General features: G+C 42.0%; 1 protein-coding gene across 1 annotated transcript; it reads left to right on the forward strand.

Annotated features, from left to right (window-relative positions):
* Positions 1–11,393: 11,393 nt before the first annotated feature.
* On the forward strand, positions 11,394–18,270 carry LOC115796918 (zinc finger and SCAN domain-containing protein 21-like). Its single transcript, XM_030753400.1, has 3 exons — positions 11,394–11,717; positions 17,080–17,676; positions 17,761–18,270. The coding sequence occupies exons 1-3, from the start codon at positions 11,546–11,548 to the stop codon at positions 17,931–17,933; spliced, it is 942 nt and encodes a 313-aa protein (XP_030609260.1). The 5' UTR covers positions 11,394–11,545; the 3' UTR covers positions 17,934–18,270.
* The last annotated feature ends 106 nt before the right edge of the window (positions 18,271–18,376 follow it).

Here is an 18,376-nt window from a genome sequence, read left to right on the forward strand (position 1 = left end):
GTTCGTCAGGAAGTCAGTGATCCACCTGCAGATGGGATCTGGCACGTTCATCTGGGACAGCTTGTCTTGGAGGAGATCAGGGATGATGGTGTTGAAGGCAGAGCTGAAGTCCACAAACAGGATCCTGGCGTAGGTTCCCTGGGAGTCCAGATGCTGTAGGATGAAGTGCAGAGTCAGGTTGATGGCGTCGTCCACAGACCTGTTGGCTCTGTAGGCAAACTGCAGGGGGTCCAGAAGGGGGGCTGTGAGGGACTTGAGGTGGGACAGCACCAGATGCTCAAATGACTTCATGACCACAGAAGTCAGTGCCACAGGTCTGTAGTCATTTAGTCCAGTGATCCTTGGCTTCTTGGGGACAGGAACAATGGTAGCAGTTTTAAAGCAGACAGCCACGTGGCAAGCCTCCAGTGAGGAGTTGAAGATGTTCGTGAACAATGGGGCAAGCTCGTTAGCACAGTGTCTCAGTGTGGCAGGTGAGACACCATCTGGACCTGGAGCTTTGCGAGCTTTGACACTCCTGAACTGCTTTAGCACCTGGTCCTCCTGAATACAAAAGACTGTGGGGGTGGGGGAGGAGGGGGACTCTGGGGTGGGAGTCCTTGATGATGTGGGCTTCTCTGAGGTGTGGGGAGTGGGGGAGGTTGGGGGGTGAATATTTGTGCTGGCTGTATTGTAGTTGGGACTGGTGGAGGTGTGAAGGCTGCTGAACTGACCATCAAAACGACAATAGAACTCGTTCAGTCTATTTGCAGTTTGTAGGTCGTCTGTGGAGTGGGGGGTTTTAGGCTTGTAGTTGGTAATCTGCCTAAAACTATTCCATACAGAGGCCGCGTCGTTCTCTGAGATCTGCTGCTGTATATTCTCAGAGTGATGTGATCTATCAGTGGCCACTTCCTTGCTAAACCTGTACTTGGCCTTTTTGTAGCAGTCTTTGTCCCCACTTTTAAAAGCCTCCCTCTTCTCTATCCACAGCTGCTTCAGTTTGGGAGTAAACCAGGGTTTGTCGTTGTTATAACTCACCCTGGTGCGTGATGGCACAATGCTGTCCTCACAGAAGTGGATATACGAGGTTACAGTGTCCGTGTAGTCATCCAGACTGTCACAGGCAGCCCTCATGTGTTCTGCAGACTGACATGTGTTCTGCTATGAGAGCCTGCTGTGATTCACACACACATTCACAGACATTACCACTGCACTGATTAAACTGCAAACACTCACTCCTCACCAAATGTGCTTGATTGTAGTCAAAGTCTGTTTGCTCAGTTGGCTTTTTCCACGTCTTCCTGCAGATCAACACCTGAAATCTGAAAACTGATGAACAGCCCAGACAACCCTGCTAACAGGGTTGCAGTGGAGAGTAAAGTAGCTCAGCTCACTTTGTCTGTGTTTTATATTCTGCCATGTTTTTAGGCTGATTAAAGATTGTGTAATAATAAAATGCATTGTGTCATTAATTGTGGTAAACTGCACCAAAGCATCGTTAGTTAGTTAGTTAACATGAACACAGTCAAATGGTAAAAAGAGCTGTGACACCTTCATCATCACCTGCAACACCTTCAGCATGTTTCAGATTTTTTGGATTCTTTTGCAATCATTTTAGTTTCTGTTAGCAGGAGCAGCTTGAAATACCTGTTGGAAAGGATTGTCATGCTCCAGAAGAACACACACAGTATAATAATAGTAACTAATAGTCCTTTAAGTTAACACATTGTAGTGGCCCTTTGTCCATGCTAAACCAAAGCAAATGGCCACTGAGGCATCTCTATTACTGAATCCTACACAGGCAAAAAACAAGACAAAGTCCATACCACATGGTGCATTTGTTCACCATAATGCAGCAAACTTACAGACATAAAAGGCTTAGCCTGCAGCCTTTTTGACGCCTGTTAAAAAAATACATGCTTAGATTCCTGGATGTGAATGGCCAGGAACCCAAAAGTAATCTCAAATTTACCAAAGAAAAATAAGATACAAATTTATCCTTACCAAAAAACAAACTTATCATTTTAATACAAAAAATTAAAATAAACCACAAATAGCTCCAACACACATTTATATCCAATGCTCAAAATCCTCTTACTGGTCTGACACTTTGTATTTATTGTTATTTAATTGCATACAGTGTATCACAAAAGGGAGTATACCCCTCACATGTCTGCATATATTTAAGTATATCTTTTCATGGGACAACACTGAAAAAAATGACACTTTGACACAATGAAAAGTAGTCTGTTTGCAGTTTATATAACAGTGTAAATTTATTCTTCCCTCAAAATAACTCAATATACAAATACTCCTACAAATACATGTGCAATAAGGTCAGACACAAAAATACCTGCTGTGCCCACATGTTTCAGGCCCGAAACTGATGCTACACCTCTTTATTAAAGTCCAACAGAGGCTTTTTAACACCAAAACAAGGTTTTGCTGCAGTGCAGAGTGTTAGTAAATCTGGCCCGTGGACAGTTATTATTGCCGTTGAGCTTATTAAATAGATTCCCTTTTGGTTGGAGTCCTGTCTCTCTCCCCTCACCCCCAATTGGTCATGGCAGATGACTGCCCCTCCCTGACCCTGGTTCTGCCAGAAATTTCTTCCTGTTCATCCTGGTGAATGGAGCTGATCCACTGAGAGAGAACGGCTGGATGAAGAATACAATCAGTGATAATCAGTGTCTGTCCTTATTTAATGAAACAAAGCTGGAGAATGCACGGAGGACTTTTGATCAACACTGTATCAATAACAAGTTTAAGGAGGTGTCTTTAAGATGTTACACTTTTATACCTGTATCTGTTTACACTGTCTTTATAAGATATGAATAAATTTTAGTGTAGAAAAAAAGTCATGTGATCACAGCACAGCAGGAGAGGAGCAGTGGTGGTAAAAGTACTGACATTCTGTACTTAAGTAGAACTACAAGTACTTGTGTTAAAAACTACTCTGGTAAAAGTTGAAGTACTGGTTCAACTTCTTTACTCAAGTTAAAGGAAAAAAGTACAGGCTCTGAAATGTACTCAAAGTAAGAAAGTAAAAGTAGCTCTTTGGAGGACGTTTCTACCGCTGATTATAGCGCTATAAGTAATAATTAATTATACGGTTTTGCCTCTTTAATGTCTTTGAATGTCTTTGGATGTGATAAGCCCCAGTGATGGAGGATACGCCAGTATGATTGTCTCTTATATCTTATTATTCCTCTGTTTAAGCTCAGATCGTTTGATGATGCACTGACTGGAAATGCAAACCTGTTAAACCTAAAGTAAGGAGCTTGTTTTGAAAATGTAAGAAGTAGAAACTTGTGTAAAAATGTAGGGAGGAAAAGTAAAAAGTAGTCAGGAAAATAAACACTCAAGCAAAGCACAGATACACAAAAAAATCGACTGAAGTATAGTAACGAAGTGTTTGTACTTCGTTACTTCCCACTTCTGGAGAGGAGCAGCACTGAAGTATATCTCTGTCTATCTATCTATCTGTCATGGCTCAGCTAGGTAGTGGACCCAAAAACGCAGACTCGTACTGAAAGCTTTAACAGTTTATTCACAGTCCAAGAAAATGGGGCAGGGGCTCTGGGGGTGGAGCAGTCTCCACTGGGGAAATAATCCACACATTGCAGCTGGCTTCTCACAGACAGGCAGGGGAAAATCCAAAAAACACATGCAGCATCTCTCTGCTTCCTGCTCTCTGGGAACACCGGGGGTATCTGTGAGAAGAAAACAGCTTGGATGAGCAGACAGGTACTTCAGTTTCCTGCTGGGATCTGACCTGCTGCTTCACATCAGAGCTTCTTTTCTGGATCAGACGGATCAGCTCAGTGAACATCTTCTCACTGTCCTCCACTGCTTTATCAGCAGAGCCATTGATGGCCTCCACCTCCTGTTGAAGGAGCTTCACATCTTTCTCTCGGTCCTGGATTCTCTGCTGGATGTTTAGTCGTCTCACCTCGAGCTCCTTCTGCTTCTCAGTCCTTTCTGCTGCAGCTGGGACTGTTTCATGGCCTTGACGTTCGTCCATTGCACAGAGATAACAGATACTCTGCTGAAAAGTCTGACAGAAAATGACCACCGGCCACCAGCTTCTGTTTCTTTAATCGAGCTGCATCATAGTGAGGTTGGAGGTGTTTCTCACAGTAAGAGGCCAGGCAAGCTAAACAGGACTTGATAGCTTTCAGTTTCCTCAAATTGCAGACATCACAGGCCACATCTTCAGGTCCAGCATAGCAGTGATCAGCTGGAGCAGCTTGGAGTCCAGTCTTTTTCAGCTCCTCCACCAACTCAGCTAAAATGATGTTTTTCTCCAGGACAGGCCTCGGTGTGAAAGTTTACTTGCACTGTGGGCAGCTGTGGATTCCCTTCCTGTACTCTTCATCAGTGTTTAAATGCAGTTCATGCAGTAGCTGTGTCCACAGGTAATAGCCACCAGATCCTTTAGTGGATCCAAACAGATCGAAAAAAAGAATTTTTTTTTCCTTTATACATTGCTTCTCTTCTCAGGAGCAGCGAATGTCTGAAAAGTCTCACTTCTTCCACAGATAATAAAAGCAACACAGTTGCAGCCAAACCAGATTCTTTTCTCTCATTAGCATATTGGCTTGTTGTGATTATATTTGTTCACTCTCTCACTTTTCATTTGCAGTCCTCCCACCAGTCCCTGAGCTGAATCTGCAGAGGCACCAGGAAATAGTGATTGTACTGGTAGAACTGGATTCTGTTTCTGAGATAAAGGGCAGAGCGTCAGTGGTTAATTCATTACAATGAAGGGAGCATTCTTGGTCAACATTAAAGTCTTCCTTTTCCTCATTGCGCAATCAAGGTCACTAAATTAAGTAAAAAAAAACCTGAGCTGAAGCTGCCCCTAATAGAAAAATCCATGAATCCCAGGGAAACACCCAGGGAAGCTGGCAGTTGTACACATGTACACGTTGTACACAGTCTAACATGATCCAAAACCCAAAGAAAACACATATACTAGGACACGCTTAAAGCTGTAGCACTATTTGTTTAAGTGGCGGAGCCACTTTCTTTCCTGCGGGACAGTTGCCCACTCTCTATATACATTTGATGCCATCTCACTGCCTCACTCATTCTCACTGAATTTTTTACTTTTCACAAAGTTGAAGTCAGAATTATAGATATCTGACAGCTCAGGTGGTGCTTTATGACAAACTATTCCACCTGAAATCTGTGTTACTGTGATTTCTACAGCGTGCAAAACAACAAAACATGATGTACAGTCAGCTCTTCACCCGTCCACATGTTGAAGTAGCACATTAACTGCGTGAGTAAATGCGCATATAGCAATTTTTTCTGTAGGCTGTGTAATGCTAGGTATTTATTTCAGGTACAAACGCCAGAGGTCTCTTAATTTTGAAACTTTAAAAAAGATTGACTGAATGGACGCCTACTGCAGCATCAGCAAATGCCACAATCCAGAAGTGACAGACCACTGGCCACTTTTACAGAGCAATGTGCAGAATCAGAATCAGAATCAGAAGGTTTTTATTGCCATATGGGTGAACAGGTTCACAGCATTAGGAAATTGCTGCGGTACTTCGTGCTTACAGAAAAAACAAATAAGTATAAAAACTATAAGACAATATACAAGTATACAAATTGCAAATATACAGAGATATTAGTACTATAACTATAACACAATATTACAAAATTACAAAATATACAGTGCAGAGTAATATGTACATCAGTGCAATCAGACAGGTGCATAGACATAGGGTCATCAGCGTTTGTGGAGGGTGGTGGTAACAGTCTTAGGGTTATTGTTCATGAGTCCAACAGCAGAGGGGAAGAAACTGTTCTTATGGCGGGAGGTTCTGGTCCGTATGGACCGTAGCCTCCTGCCTGAGGGGAGAGGGTCAAAAAGTCTGTGCCCAGGGTGAGAGTGGTCGACTGTGATCCGACCTGCACGCCTCAGTGTCCTGGAGGTGTACATGTCCTGGAGAGATGGGAGGTTACAGCCAATCACCTTCTCAGCAGAGTGCACAACGCGCTGTAGTCTCTGTTTGTCCCTAGTGGTGGCTCCAGCGTACCACACAGTGATGGAGGAGGTAAGGATGGACTCAATGATAGCAGTATAGAACTGCACCATGGTCCTTGCTGGCAAGTTGAATTTCTTCAACTGCCGCAGGAAGTACATCCTCTGTTGGGCCTTTTTGACGACAGAGGTGATGGTGGGCTCCCACTTGAGGTCCTGGGTGATTGTAGTTCCCAGGAAGTGAAATGAGTCCACTGTGGTGATGGGGGTGTCAGTCAGGAATGGAGGGTAGAGGGGCTGTGTGCTTCCTAAAGTCCACTATAATCTCCACTGTCTTCTGGGCGTTCAGTTCCAGGTTATTGTGGCTGCACCAGGACACCAGACGTTTGACCTCCATCCTGTAGGCCGACTCATCCCCGTCTGAGATGAGTCCGATGAGAGTTGTGTCATCTGCAAACTTAATAAGCTTGACAGACTGGTGGTCAGAGGTGCAGCAGTTGGTGTACAGGGAGAAGAGCAGAGGAGAGAGGACACAGCCCTGAGGAGTGCCCGTGCTGATGGTCCGGGAGTCCGAGACATTCTTCCCCAGCCTCACGTGCTGCTTCCTGTTCGTCAGGAAGTCAGTGATCCACCTGCAGATGGGATCTGGCACGTTCATCTGGGACAGCTTGTCTTGGAGGAGATCAGGGATGATGGTGTTGAAGGCAGAGCTGAAGTCCACAAACAGGATCCTGGCGTAGGTTCCCTGGGAGTCCAGATGCTGTAGGATGAAGTGCAGAGTCAGGTTGATGGCGTCGTCCACAGACCTGTTGGCTCTGTAGGCAAACTGCAGGGGGTCCAGAAGGGGGGCTGTGAGGGACTTGAGGTGGGACAGCACCAGATGCTCAAATGACTTCATGACCACAGAAGTCAGTGCCACAGGTCTGTAGTCATTTAGTCCAGTGATCCTTGGCTTCTTGGGGACAGGAACAATGGTAGCAGTTTTAAAGCAGACAGCCACGTGGCAAGCCTCCAGTGAGGAGTTGAAGATGTTCGTGAACAATGGGGCAAGCTCGTTAGCACAGTGTCTCAGTGTGGCAGGTGAGACACCATCTGGACCTGGAGCTTTGCGAGCTTTGACACTCCTGAACTGCTTTAGCACCTGGTCCTCCTGAATACAAAAGACTGTGGGGGTGGGGGAGGAGGGGGACTCTGGGGTGGGAGTCCTTGATGATGTGGGCTTCTCTGAGGTGTGGGGAGTGGGGGAGGTTGGGGGGTGAATATTTGTGCTGGCTGTATTGTAGTTGGGACTGGTGGAGGTGTGAAGGCTGCTGAACTGACCATCAAAACGACAATAGAACTCGTTCAGTCTATTTGCAGTTTGTAGGTCGTCTGTGGAGTGGGGGGTTTTAGGCTTGTAGTTGGTAATCTGCCTAAAACTATTCCATACAGAGGCCGCGTCGTTCTCTGAGATCTGCTGCTGTATATTCTCAGAGTGATGTGATCTATCAGTGGCCACTTCCTTGCTAAACCTGTACTTGGCCTTTTTGTAGCAGTCTTTGTCCCCACTTTTAAAAGCCTCCCTCTTCTCTATCCACAGCTGCTTCAGTTTGGGAGTAAACCAGGGTTTGTCGTTGTTATAACTCACCCTGGTGCGTGATGGCACAATGCTGTCCTCACAGAAGTGGATATACGAGGTTACAGTGTCCGTGTAGTCATCCAGACTGTCACAGGCAGCCCTCATGTGTTCTGCAGACTGACATGTGTTCTGCTATGAGAGCCTGCTGTGATTCACACACACATTCACAGACATTACCACTGCACTGATTAAACTGCAAACACTCACTCCTCACCAAATGTGCTTGATTGTAGTCAAAGTCTGTTTGCTCAGTTGGCTTTTTCCACGTCTTCCTGCAGATCAACACCTGAAATCTGAAAACTGATGAACAGCCCAGACAACCCTGCTAACAGGGTTGCAGTGGAGAGTAAAGTAGCTCAGCTCACTTTGTCTGTGTTTTATATTCTGCCATGTTTTTAGGCTGATTAAAGATTGTGTAATAATAAAATGCATTGTGTCATTAATTGTGGTAAACTGCACCAAAGCATCGTTAGTTAGTTAGTTAACATGAACACAGTCAAATGGTAAAAAGAGCTGTGACACCTTCATCATCACCTGCAACACCTTCAGCATGTTTCAGATTTTTTGGATTCTTTTGCAATCATTTTAGTTTCTGTTAGCAGGAGCAGCTTGAAATACCTGTTGGAAAGGATTGTCATGCTCCAGAAGAACACACACAGTATAATAATAGTAACTAATAGTCCTTTAAGTTAACACATTGTAGTGGCCCTTTGTCCATGCTAAACCAAAGCAAATGGCCACTGAGGCATCTCTATTACTGAATCCTACACAGGCAAAAAACAAGACAAAGTCCATACCACATGGTGCATTTGTTCACCATAATGCAGCAAACTTACAGACATAAAAGGCTTAGCCTGCAGCCTTTTTGACGCCTGTTAAAAAAATACATGCTTAGATTCCTGGATGTGAATGGCCAGGAACCCAAAAGTAATCTCAAATTTACCAAAGAAAAATAAGATACAAATTTATCCTTACCAAAAAACAAACTTATCATTTTAATACAAAAAATTAAAATAAACCACAAATAGCTCCAACACACATTTATATCCAATGCTCAAAATCCTCTTACTGGTCTGACACTTTGTATTTATTGTTATTTAATTGCATACAGTGTATCACAAAAGGGAGTATACCCCTCACATGTCTGCATATATTTAAGTATATCTTTTCATGGGACAACACTGAAAAAAATGACACTTTGACACAATGAAAAGTAGTCTGTTTGCAGTTTATATAACAGTGTAAATTTATTCTTCCCTCAAAATAACTCAATATACAAATACTCCTACAAATACATGTGCAATAAGGTCAGACACAAAAATACCTGCTGTGCCCACATGTTTCAGGCCCGAAACTGATGCTACACCTCTTTATTAAAGTCCAACAGAGGCTTTTTAACACCAAAACAAGGTTTTGCTGCAGTGCAGAGTGTTAGTAAATCTGGCCCGTGGACAGTTATTATTGCCGTTGAGCTTATTAAATAGATTCCCTTTTGGTTGGAGTCCTGTCTCTCTCCCCTCACCCCCAATTGGTCATGGCAGATGACTGCCCCTCCCTGACCCTGGTTCTGCCAGAAATTTCTTCCTGTTCATCCTGGTGAATGGAGCTGATCCACTGAGAGAGAACGGCTGGATGAAGAATACAATCAGTGATAATCAGTGTCTGTCCTTATTTAATGAAACAAAGCTGGAGAATGCACGGAGGACTTTTGATCAACACTGTATCAATAACAAGTTTAAGGAGGTGTCTTTAAGATGTTACACTTTTATACCTGTATCTGTTTACACTGTCTTTATAAGATATGAATAAATTTTAGTGTAGAAAAAAAGTCATGTGATCACAGCACAGCAGGAGAGGAGCAGTGGTGGTAAAAGTACTGACATTCTGTACTTAAGTAGAACTACAAGTACTTGTGTTAAAAACTACTCTGGTAAAAGTTGAAGTACTGGTTCAACTTCTTTACTCAAGTTAAAGGAAAAAAGTACAGGCTCTGAAATGTACTCAAAGTAAGAAAGTAAAAGTAGCTCTTTGGAGGACGTTTCTACCGCTGATTATAGCGCTATAAGTAATAATTAATTATACGGTTTTGCCTCTTTAATGTCTTTGAATGTCTTTGGATGTGATAAGCCCCAGTGATGGAGGATACGCCAGTATGATTGTCTCTTATATCTTATTATTCCTCTGTTTAAGCTCAGATCGTTTGATGATGCACTGACTGGAAATGCAAACCTGTTAAACCTAAAGTAAGGAGCTTGTTTTGAAAATGTAAGAAGTAGAACCTTGTGTAAAAATGTAGGGAGGAAAAGTAAAAGTAGTCAGGAAAATAAACACTCAAGCAAAGCACAGATACACAAAAAAATCGACTGAAGTATAGTAACGAAGTGTTTGTACTTCGTTACTTCCCACTTCTGGAGAGGAGCAGCACTGAAGTATATCTCTGTCTATCTATCTATCTGTCATGGCTCAGCTAGGTAGTGGACCCAAAAACGCAGACTCGTACTGAAAGCTTTAACAGTTTATTCACAGTCCAAGAAAATGGGGCAGGGGCTCTGGGGGTGGAGCAGTCTCCACTGGGGAAATAATCCACACATTGCAGCTGGCTTCTCACAGACAGGCAGGGGAAAATCCAAAAAACACATGCAGCATCTCTCTGCTTCCTGCTCTCTGGGAACACCAGGGGTATCTGTGAGAAGAAAACAGCTTGGATGAGCAGACAGGTACTTCCAACACACTTATTAAACAGGGAACCGAGCTAGTATCACTAACATGCATTGCAAGACAATCCAGCATTGAGTGAAGGCCACTGCTCTGCTTAAGAAGCCACCAGACGAGCAGATTACAAACAGGTGTGCTTCAGGGGTAGAGCAGAAACCTGCAGGTCCCGCCCACTGAAAGAGAGAGAGGAGACAACACACAGGGAAGACAGCAACTAACAAAAGGACACACCGCAGAATTGGCATGCAGACCATGACAATATCTATCTATAATACAGACTGGGGGATGTTTATCCAAAACATCAGTTTCTAGATTTATATAAAACATCAGAAACAAAGAAAAACATGTGTGCAACAAGGCATAAAACTCTGTTGCTTTCATATATTAGAGATTAAAACTCAGAAAAAAAATACTCAAATGAAGTTTGAATGAAATCTTTATTTAAACTTTAATAACACATAAACACTAACAAACAACAAAACTAAACAATGAACCAACAGAACAGGAACATATTGAACTCTGACCTTCATGAAATGTAAGATCAGAGTTTCCCTGATACAATTATAAGAATAAGGTAATAACCTGAATAAAGAATGCTGAGAGTTATTTACTGCTCTGCACTGACAATACTGACTTAATTATGGGTCATCTTTTCACTCAGGTGCCGCAGTGATTTGACTTCTGCTCAGTGTGAGCTCTACCACCACACTGCTGCAACTCACAGCTGTTCCATGTTTTCTGAGCATGAAGTGTTTAACCAGCATTTATTCTCATGTGTTTCTTTAACTGTATCCAAGTGAATCTTTTCCCACAGGTGCTACAAGGATTAAGCTTCTCACCTGAGTGAACTCTCAGATGTTTGGTGAGGTGGGATTTATAGATGAAAGGTTTCCCACGGGTGTCACATTGTACAGACTTTGTCCTGTGACTGACTTCTCGTTCTGTGATGTCTCCTGTTTTTCAGCTCTGCATTTCTAGTAGATCCTGAGTGCGCATGTCTGTACTTGTTTAAGCTGTCTTTGTGAGAGGTGAACAAGAAAAAAGTCACGTGACCGCAGGACAGCAAACCACAGCAGAGCGGGGGAGGGGAGCAGAGTGTGTACGCGGTGCGTGCGCAAACATGGCTGCTGTGTAACGAAGCTGGAGCAGCTGAATGAACTTAGGAGACAAACAATCTAAAATATTGATCCTACCAAATTAGTGTAGTATCTGGTATTGCTTCTATAGCAGCAATGGGTTCAGTTCTGTATCTGAGAGAGTTCATCAAGGAGAGACTCACTGCTGTTTGTGAGGAAATCTTCTCAGAGGTACAAAAAACCATCGTCCAGTATGAGGAGGAGATCAGCCGTCAGCGCGGACTGCTGGATATCAGCCGGAAACGCGACACAAACTCACACATCGTGGGTATGGAAATGTTTTTAACTGTGTTGCTGAACACCACCGGAGAGAAGCAGCTGAAAATAATAGGCGCGTCTAATGCAGAAAAAAGATGGCGTCGATGTGTGTGGCTGCTGCTTGCTGCTTGTGTCACTTGATGCTCACAAAAGCCAATGCTGTACGATCGGCAAATGTTATTTTAGAAGTTCTGCAGAGCTTTTATATAAGTTAGACCGTGATGAGCATAAAACTCCTTTCGTTCCTATTCAGCTTTCCTTTGCTGTGCCTCTTCGGCACTGGAGTCACGCCATCCGCGCTTAAAAAAAAATTGCGCGTTTACATCAGTATTTGCGGTTCAACCCGTGGTGCCTTTAGGTGCACCTCGTAAATTTAGCTATCTATACTTTAACAGACTTAAATAATATAATTAAGTGCATCTTTGTAATAGTCTGCATATTCTACACAAACTAAAGTGATACACAACATAAACAACACTATACAGGCATATTTGCATATCTCCAAGAATATCATAACCAGGTTGTTACAAGCATATAGCACCATGTTCATACTCATAGTTTCACTGCATGAAAAGTGGGTTTTTCGACAGTTTCTTGCATGTAATATTGCCGCGCGCCTTGAGCTTTAGGGCTCTCAGCAGGAGGCTTTGGCCAGAACAATAAACTGTAGGGAAACTGCCGTGGACTCTCTGTGTCAGTGCTCCCTCAGCTCCCCCCTCTCCTCAGGTCTAGGGCAGGCTCTCATATGTAAAGGAGGTTTCTGTGAGTCATACAAATGCAAATCAAGTACTCACCAGTACTCACCAGTGGTCTACCCCTCCCAACAGTTGTAAGCAGCATAATTTTATTTTGAGATATATGTAATCAAATTTACATTATCATCTTTTAAGCCTTTTTCCATTTCAATGTGACTACACATAAATTATACAGCGAAACATTCAAACAAGACTAAACTCAGAAGAAGTCATTCTATTTTATAAATTAGTATTATCTAGTTAGAAATATACTTTTCAACGTTTTCATCTTTTGTCCCTTTGTCCAATAAGGCTGTGAGCTTCTGTCTGTGAGCCTTTGTCATGGTGTTTTTTGTGAACCCTGAACTTTAGTGGACTGAGGGAGATAAACAAAGGCAATAACTTGATGTTGGTGACACTACAAGCATTATTTTCATTGAAAAGCATACTCAGTTTTCAGTCTAATTCACTGTAAAGTCTGTCACACCATCATCCTCTTCTGTGCAGTGGCTTCCCAGCTAGCATTGAACATTCAGACAACATCCCATGAACGCTGCCATAAACGTTCAGTGACGTTCACATGCATTAATGACATTAAAGACTACCAAGGCAGATGTAATAAGAACATATAAACATATAAAACATATAAACTTTTATTTTGCTATACATGGATGTACATAAGAGATATCAGCAAAACCTTCATGAGAAAAATGTAAAAAAAAAACAAAAAAAACAGACAGTGAATGTGTGTCTTCCAGCTCATAGGGGGTCATTTTTGACTGTTGGGTTTTCTCTGTATTATTGTAGGGTCTTTACCCACAATACAAAGCGCCTTGAGGCGACTGCTGGTTGTGATTTGACGCTATATAAATAAAATTGAATTGAATTGAATTGAAATGAATTCAATTCCGTGTGGCAGCGTCCTCGCCTGTGATTGGACAATACAGATCATGTGCGGGATCACGCACGTCTTTCATTACTTGTTTATAGTAATTTCTATTATTTGGGTATTACATCTTGAGACACATTTGCACTTTATTAGCACTCAGCACTTTTTGACATGAACACTCAAGAATGAGAACTCTTAAATATTTATTGATTCTTTATTGAGTATTTTAATAATTAGAATAGTTCTGTCTTCCAAGCACTTGAGCAGCTACTCGGTATGTGGCAGGCAGATGCTGTAAAATAAATAACCAGTGTTTAGCCACAAATGTAACTGACATGTGGTTAAGGAAAGTGTGGTCACTGAACTTATGCAGATTGCCAATATGGATGCGGATGTAGTGCAAGTGGGTTTGTGGTGTAGCCAGGGGCGTAGGAATGAGTTTCCTATTGGGGGGGACACATATCAGAAACCCGACAGATCCATAAATACTCTGAGCAAATGTAACGGGTACCGGTTCACAGCGCCCGTGAGCAGCTTTACCGATAGCTGGAATAATGGAAAACAATAAGATGACACAGGAGAAGCGGTTTGTCGTCTCTGATTCCTCCTCAGCTATATTTATTAACACATCACATATCATTAACTGTTAACACTGTCCATTTTAAATCAGCATCATCTTGCTGTACACACATATGTATAATGTCTCCTTAGACATGTTTCAGTGTCCATAAATCACACATATTCATCAGACATTAACTCTGTTACAAGATCTCCTTTATGTCTCTTTCTCATATCACAGATTAACACTGGTTAGTACTGTATTTTAAATGTACCTTTAGAAAAATACCATGAGGTATTACTGGACTCCATATTAAACAGTAGTAAGTAAATAAACACAAACTTTTAAACATATTGATTAATTTATACATTTTACTCTTCTCAGTTTTAATCTACCTTTTAACTAGCACAAAGATATAAACATCAAATACATAGAGAAACTTGCCACGTAATACATGAAACAATGAGAATGAAAGTGCATCAGCTCACACAGGCTTTCAGTAGTTAGCTGCCTGCTAGCAAAATGGCCGCACTGCTGTCACTTTCACTCTCGGTGACGATCGATCTCATAAACAAAGGATAACGCATCTTACCGCTCATTAACACCATCGTTCTGAATTCGACTTTGTCTACAAACATTAACTAGCAGTTACACCCATTTTCCTTACAGTTTCAAACACAACATACCTGGAATAATGGAAAACAATAAGATGACACAGGAGAAGCGGTTTGTCGTCTCTGATTCCTCCTCAGCTATGAGGGGAATGCACGAGCGGCAGGCACACCACCATCTCACAGTGCCTCCTACTGGTGGGAGCGGAGTAACTGCATACACTCTCAATATTTAACAGAGTGTGTGAACCAAAAATTGACCCATATAAATACAAACAAAATATATCTGAAACACAGCATTATACACCTTATTCAAATGCTTATTTCTAATTACATCCACATGTGAACACACACTTGTGGGCTTCACACAAAGCAAAAAAAAAAAAAAAAACTTTGATCTTTTACTTTATTCTTTTTCAAATGTTTCTTGGAAAAATAGTGTTGTGTACAGCTATATTATTGCATAATTTACATATGTATATGTTTTATAATCGTAAGACGTGGGCTAACTGGCTTGAGCACAGATAAATGTTACCAGTGCATAGACAAATGCTACCAATGCATAGATAATTGTTACCAGTGCATAGGCAAATATTACCAGTGCATAGGTAATTGTTACAAATGCATGAATAATTGTTGCCAATGCACACATAACTGTTACCGATGCATAGTTACCAATGCACAGATAAATGTTACCAGTGCACAGATAAATGTTACCAATGCACAGATAAATGTTACCAGTGCACAGATAAATGTTACCAGTGCACAGATAAATGTTACCAGTGCACAGATAAATGTTACCAATGCACAGACAAATGTTACCAGTGCACAGATAAATGTTACCAGTACACAGGTAAATGTTACCAGTGCATAGACAAAGGTTACCAATGCATAGTTACCAGTGCATAGATAAATGTTACCAATGCACAGATAAATGTTACCAGTGCACAGATAAATGTTACCAGTGCGTAGACAAATCTTACCAATGCACAGATAAATGTTACCAGTGCGTAGACAAATGTTACCAGTACATAGACAAATGTTACCAGTGCACAGATAAATGTTACCAGTGCACAGACAAATGTTACCAGTGCACAGATAAATGTTACCAGTACATAGACAAATGTTACCAATGCACAGATAAATGTTACCAGTGCATAGACAAATGTTCCCAATGCACAGATAAATGTTACCAGTACACAGGTAAATGTTACCAGTGCATAGACAAAGGTTACCAATGCATAGTTACCAGTGCATAGATAAATGTTACCAATGCACCAGTGGTGGATCTAGGATTTTTCTGAGTAAGGGGCCATCAAGGGGCCACAGTATTCATAGAGGGGCCAAGTATTTGTGGTAGATGTGGTGATATACAGAGCAATAAAAATTAAAGCCATTACATTAAAGTTACAGTAAAGTTACAGCGCCCAGGAGGCATCCTAATCAGATGCCCGAGCCACCTCAACTGGCTCGTTTCAATGTGGAGGAGAAGCGGCTTTACTCTGAGCCCCTCCCGGATGGCTGCATTCCTCACCCTATCTCTAAGAGAGAGGCCAGCCACCCATAGAAGGAAACTCATTTATGCCGCTTGCGTTCGCGATCTTATTCTTTCGATCACAACCCAAAGCTCGTGACCATAGGTGAGGGTAGGTACATAGATCGACTGGTAAATCGACAGCTTTGCTTTTACACTCAGCTCCCTCTTCACCACAACAGACCAGTGCAGCGTCCGCATCACTGCAGATGCAGCAAAAGTATTCATAACCCTTGAACTTTTTCACATTTTGTCTCCTTACAAACATAAACTTAAATGTATTTTATTGAGATTTCAAGTGACAGGTCAACACAAAGTAGCACATAATTGTGATGTGGAATGAAAATTATACATGTTTTTCAACATTTTAATGTTGAAAAACATGATCTGAAAAGTTTGACGTGCAGAAGTATTCAATCCCCCGTACTCTGAATAACCCCTAAATAAAATTCAGTGCAATCAATTGCCTTCAGAAGTCACTTAATTAGTTAATAGAGTCCAGCTGTCCAGTTTGGATTCAGGAAACAGACTCCATACTTTGAAGATTAGAACCAAAATTTTCCTTTTTGTTGAAGCTTATAGTTTGGTTTGTTGTTAAAACCTGTAACAAATGAGAATCACCATGGGTTTCCAATACCACATGCGGATACAATCATGCAATGTTTGTGGTGGGTTTTTTTTGCTTTGTTTTGTTTTGTTTTTTTAATTCATTTTTACAGTGCTTAGTTCCTGTGTGTCTGTGCTCTGCCTGCCACTTTCAGCCTGTCTTTTCCACAGCTGCCAGCTCTTCTTCTCACTTATACTCCTCATCTTCTGTGTGTCATACTGGGACTAGTAGTAGCAAACACAATAGGAGAAAGAGATTAGACTGCACCGTAAACCACCTGCCACAATCGTGCCAAAACCTGAGCTTGCTGTGTCTATCAAATTTTGTGTATAAATGATTGCATTTATTCAGGTTTTGAGACATTATTTTGTATAGTTTGATGTGATTTTGTGTTATGACAATTAGCAACCATGTTTTTGTGTTTCTTTGTTCTTCAAGACGTGCTACAACAGCATGACTGTGAGGAAGAGGAGGGTCTCACAGATGAGCAGGTCTGTAACCAAGAGAAGAATTCCAGTCTGGACGAGGAGGACCCAGAGCCTCCACAGATTAAAGAGGAGCAGGAAGACCCAGAGCCTCCACAGATTAAAGAGGAACAGGAAGACCCAGAGCCTCCGCAGATTAAAGAGGAACAGGAGGAACTCTGCAGCAGTCAAGAGCATGAGCAGCTTGGACTGAAGCAGGATGCTGACACTTTTATGGTGACTCTTACTTATGAGAAAAGTGACCACAGTGAACCAGAACCAAAGCAGCCTCTTTTTCATAGCTCTCCTGAAGGAAAGGTAAAGAAGAGGAGACGTCGCAGAAAGAGAAGTCACAGTCAGAGAGTAAACAAAGCTCCTGTGTCAGAGAGACAAACTGACACAAGGAAAAAGTTTTTACAATGTGACACCTGTGGAAAACCTTTCGTATATAAATGCCACCTGACTGCACATCTGCGAGTCCATACAGGGGAGAAACCATATTCTTGTGTCACCTGTGGGAAAAGATTTCGTCACAAATCTGACCTGGAGCGTCATATAAGAATTCACACCGGTAAGAATGTATATACTTGTAGCATTTGTGGAAAAATATTAATTCAGAAATCAGACTTTGAACACCATATAAAAATTCACACAGGTGAGAAACCATATGGATGTAACACCTGTGGGAAAAGATTCATTCAGAGGACAAACTTGAAAACTCACATGAGAATTCACACCGGTGAGAAGCCATACCTTTGTAATACTTGTGGGAAAAGATTTGGTCAGAGTGGGAACTTAAAATTACACATGAGAATTCATTCTGTTTAAAAGTTTCATTGTGTTTATGTGATGTTAAAGTTTAAATGAAGATTTCATTCAATCCTTTGAGTATTGTTTTTTCTGTAATCTCTGATTTATAAATGTAGCATAACAGAGTGTGCAGAAGGATGTAATTTTCACATTAGCACAATGACTGCAGAATATAGAGATACACATATTACACTCACAAATGTGAAGGGCAGAAAGTTTGATCATCTCAACTAAATAAAACCTATAATTAAAGCCGCAAGCGGCGTTTTACGGCCCTCGCTGCCTGCGCGACCGCCAAACCCAGCGCGAGCCGCAAGTGAGCCCCCGCGAACCCCCAGCGAGCCACCTACGAGCTCCGCAAATCTCCAGCCAGCCACCTGCAAGCCCCGCAAACCCCACTGCATGCCACCTGAGAGCCGCTGCTCCTGCAACCTGCGACCTGCCTTCCCTGCGAACAACCT

The sequence above is a fragment of the Archocentrus centrarchus genome, chromosome 18 (assembly GCF_007364275.1).
Source record: "Archocentrus centrarchus isolate MPI-CPG fArcCen1 chromosome 18, fArcCen1, whole genome shotgun sequence".
NCBI classification, from domain to species: Eukaryota; Metazoa; Chordata; class Actinopteri; order Cichliformes; family Cichlidae; genus Archocentrus; species Archocentrus centrarchus.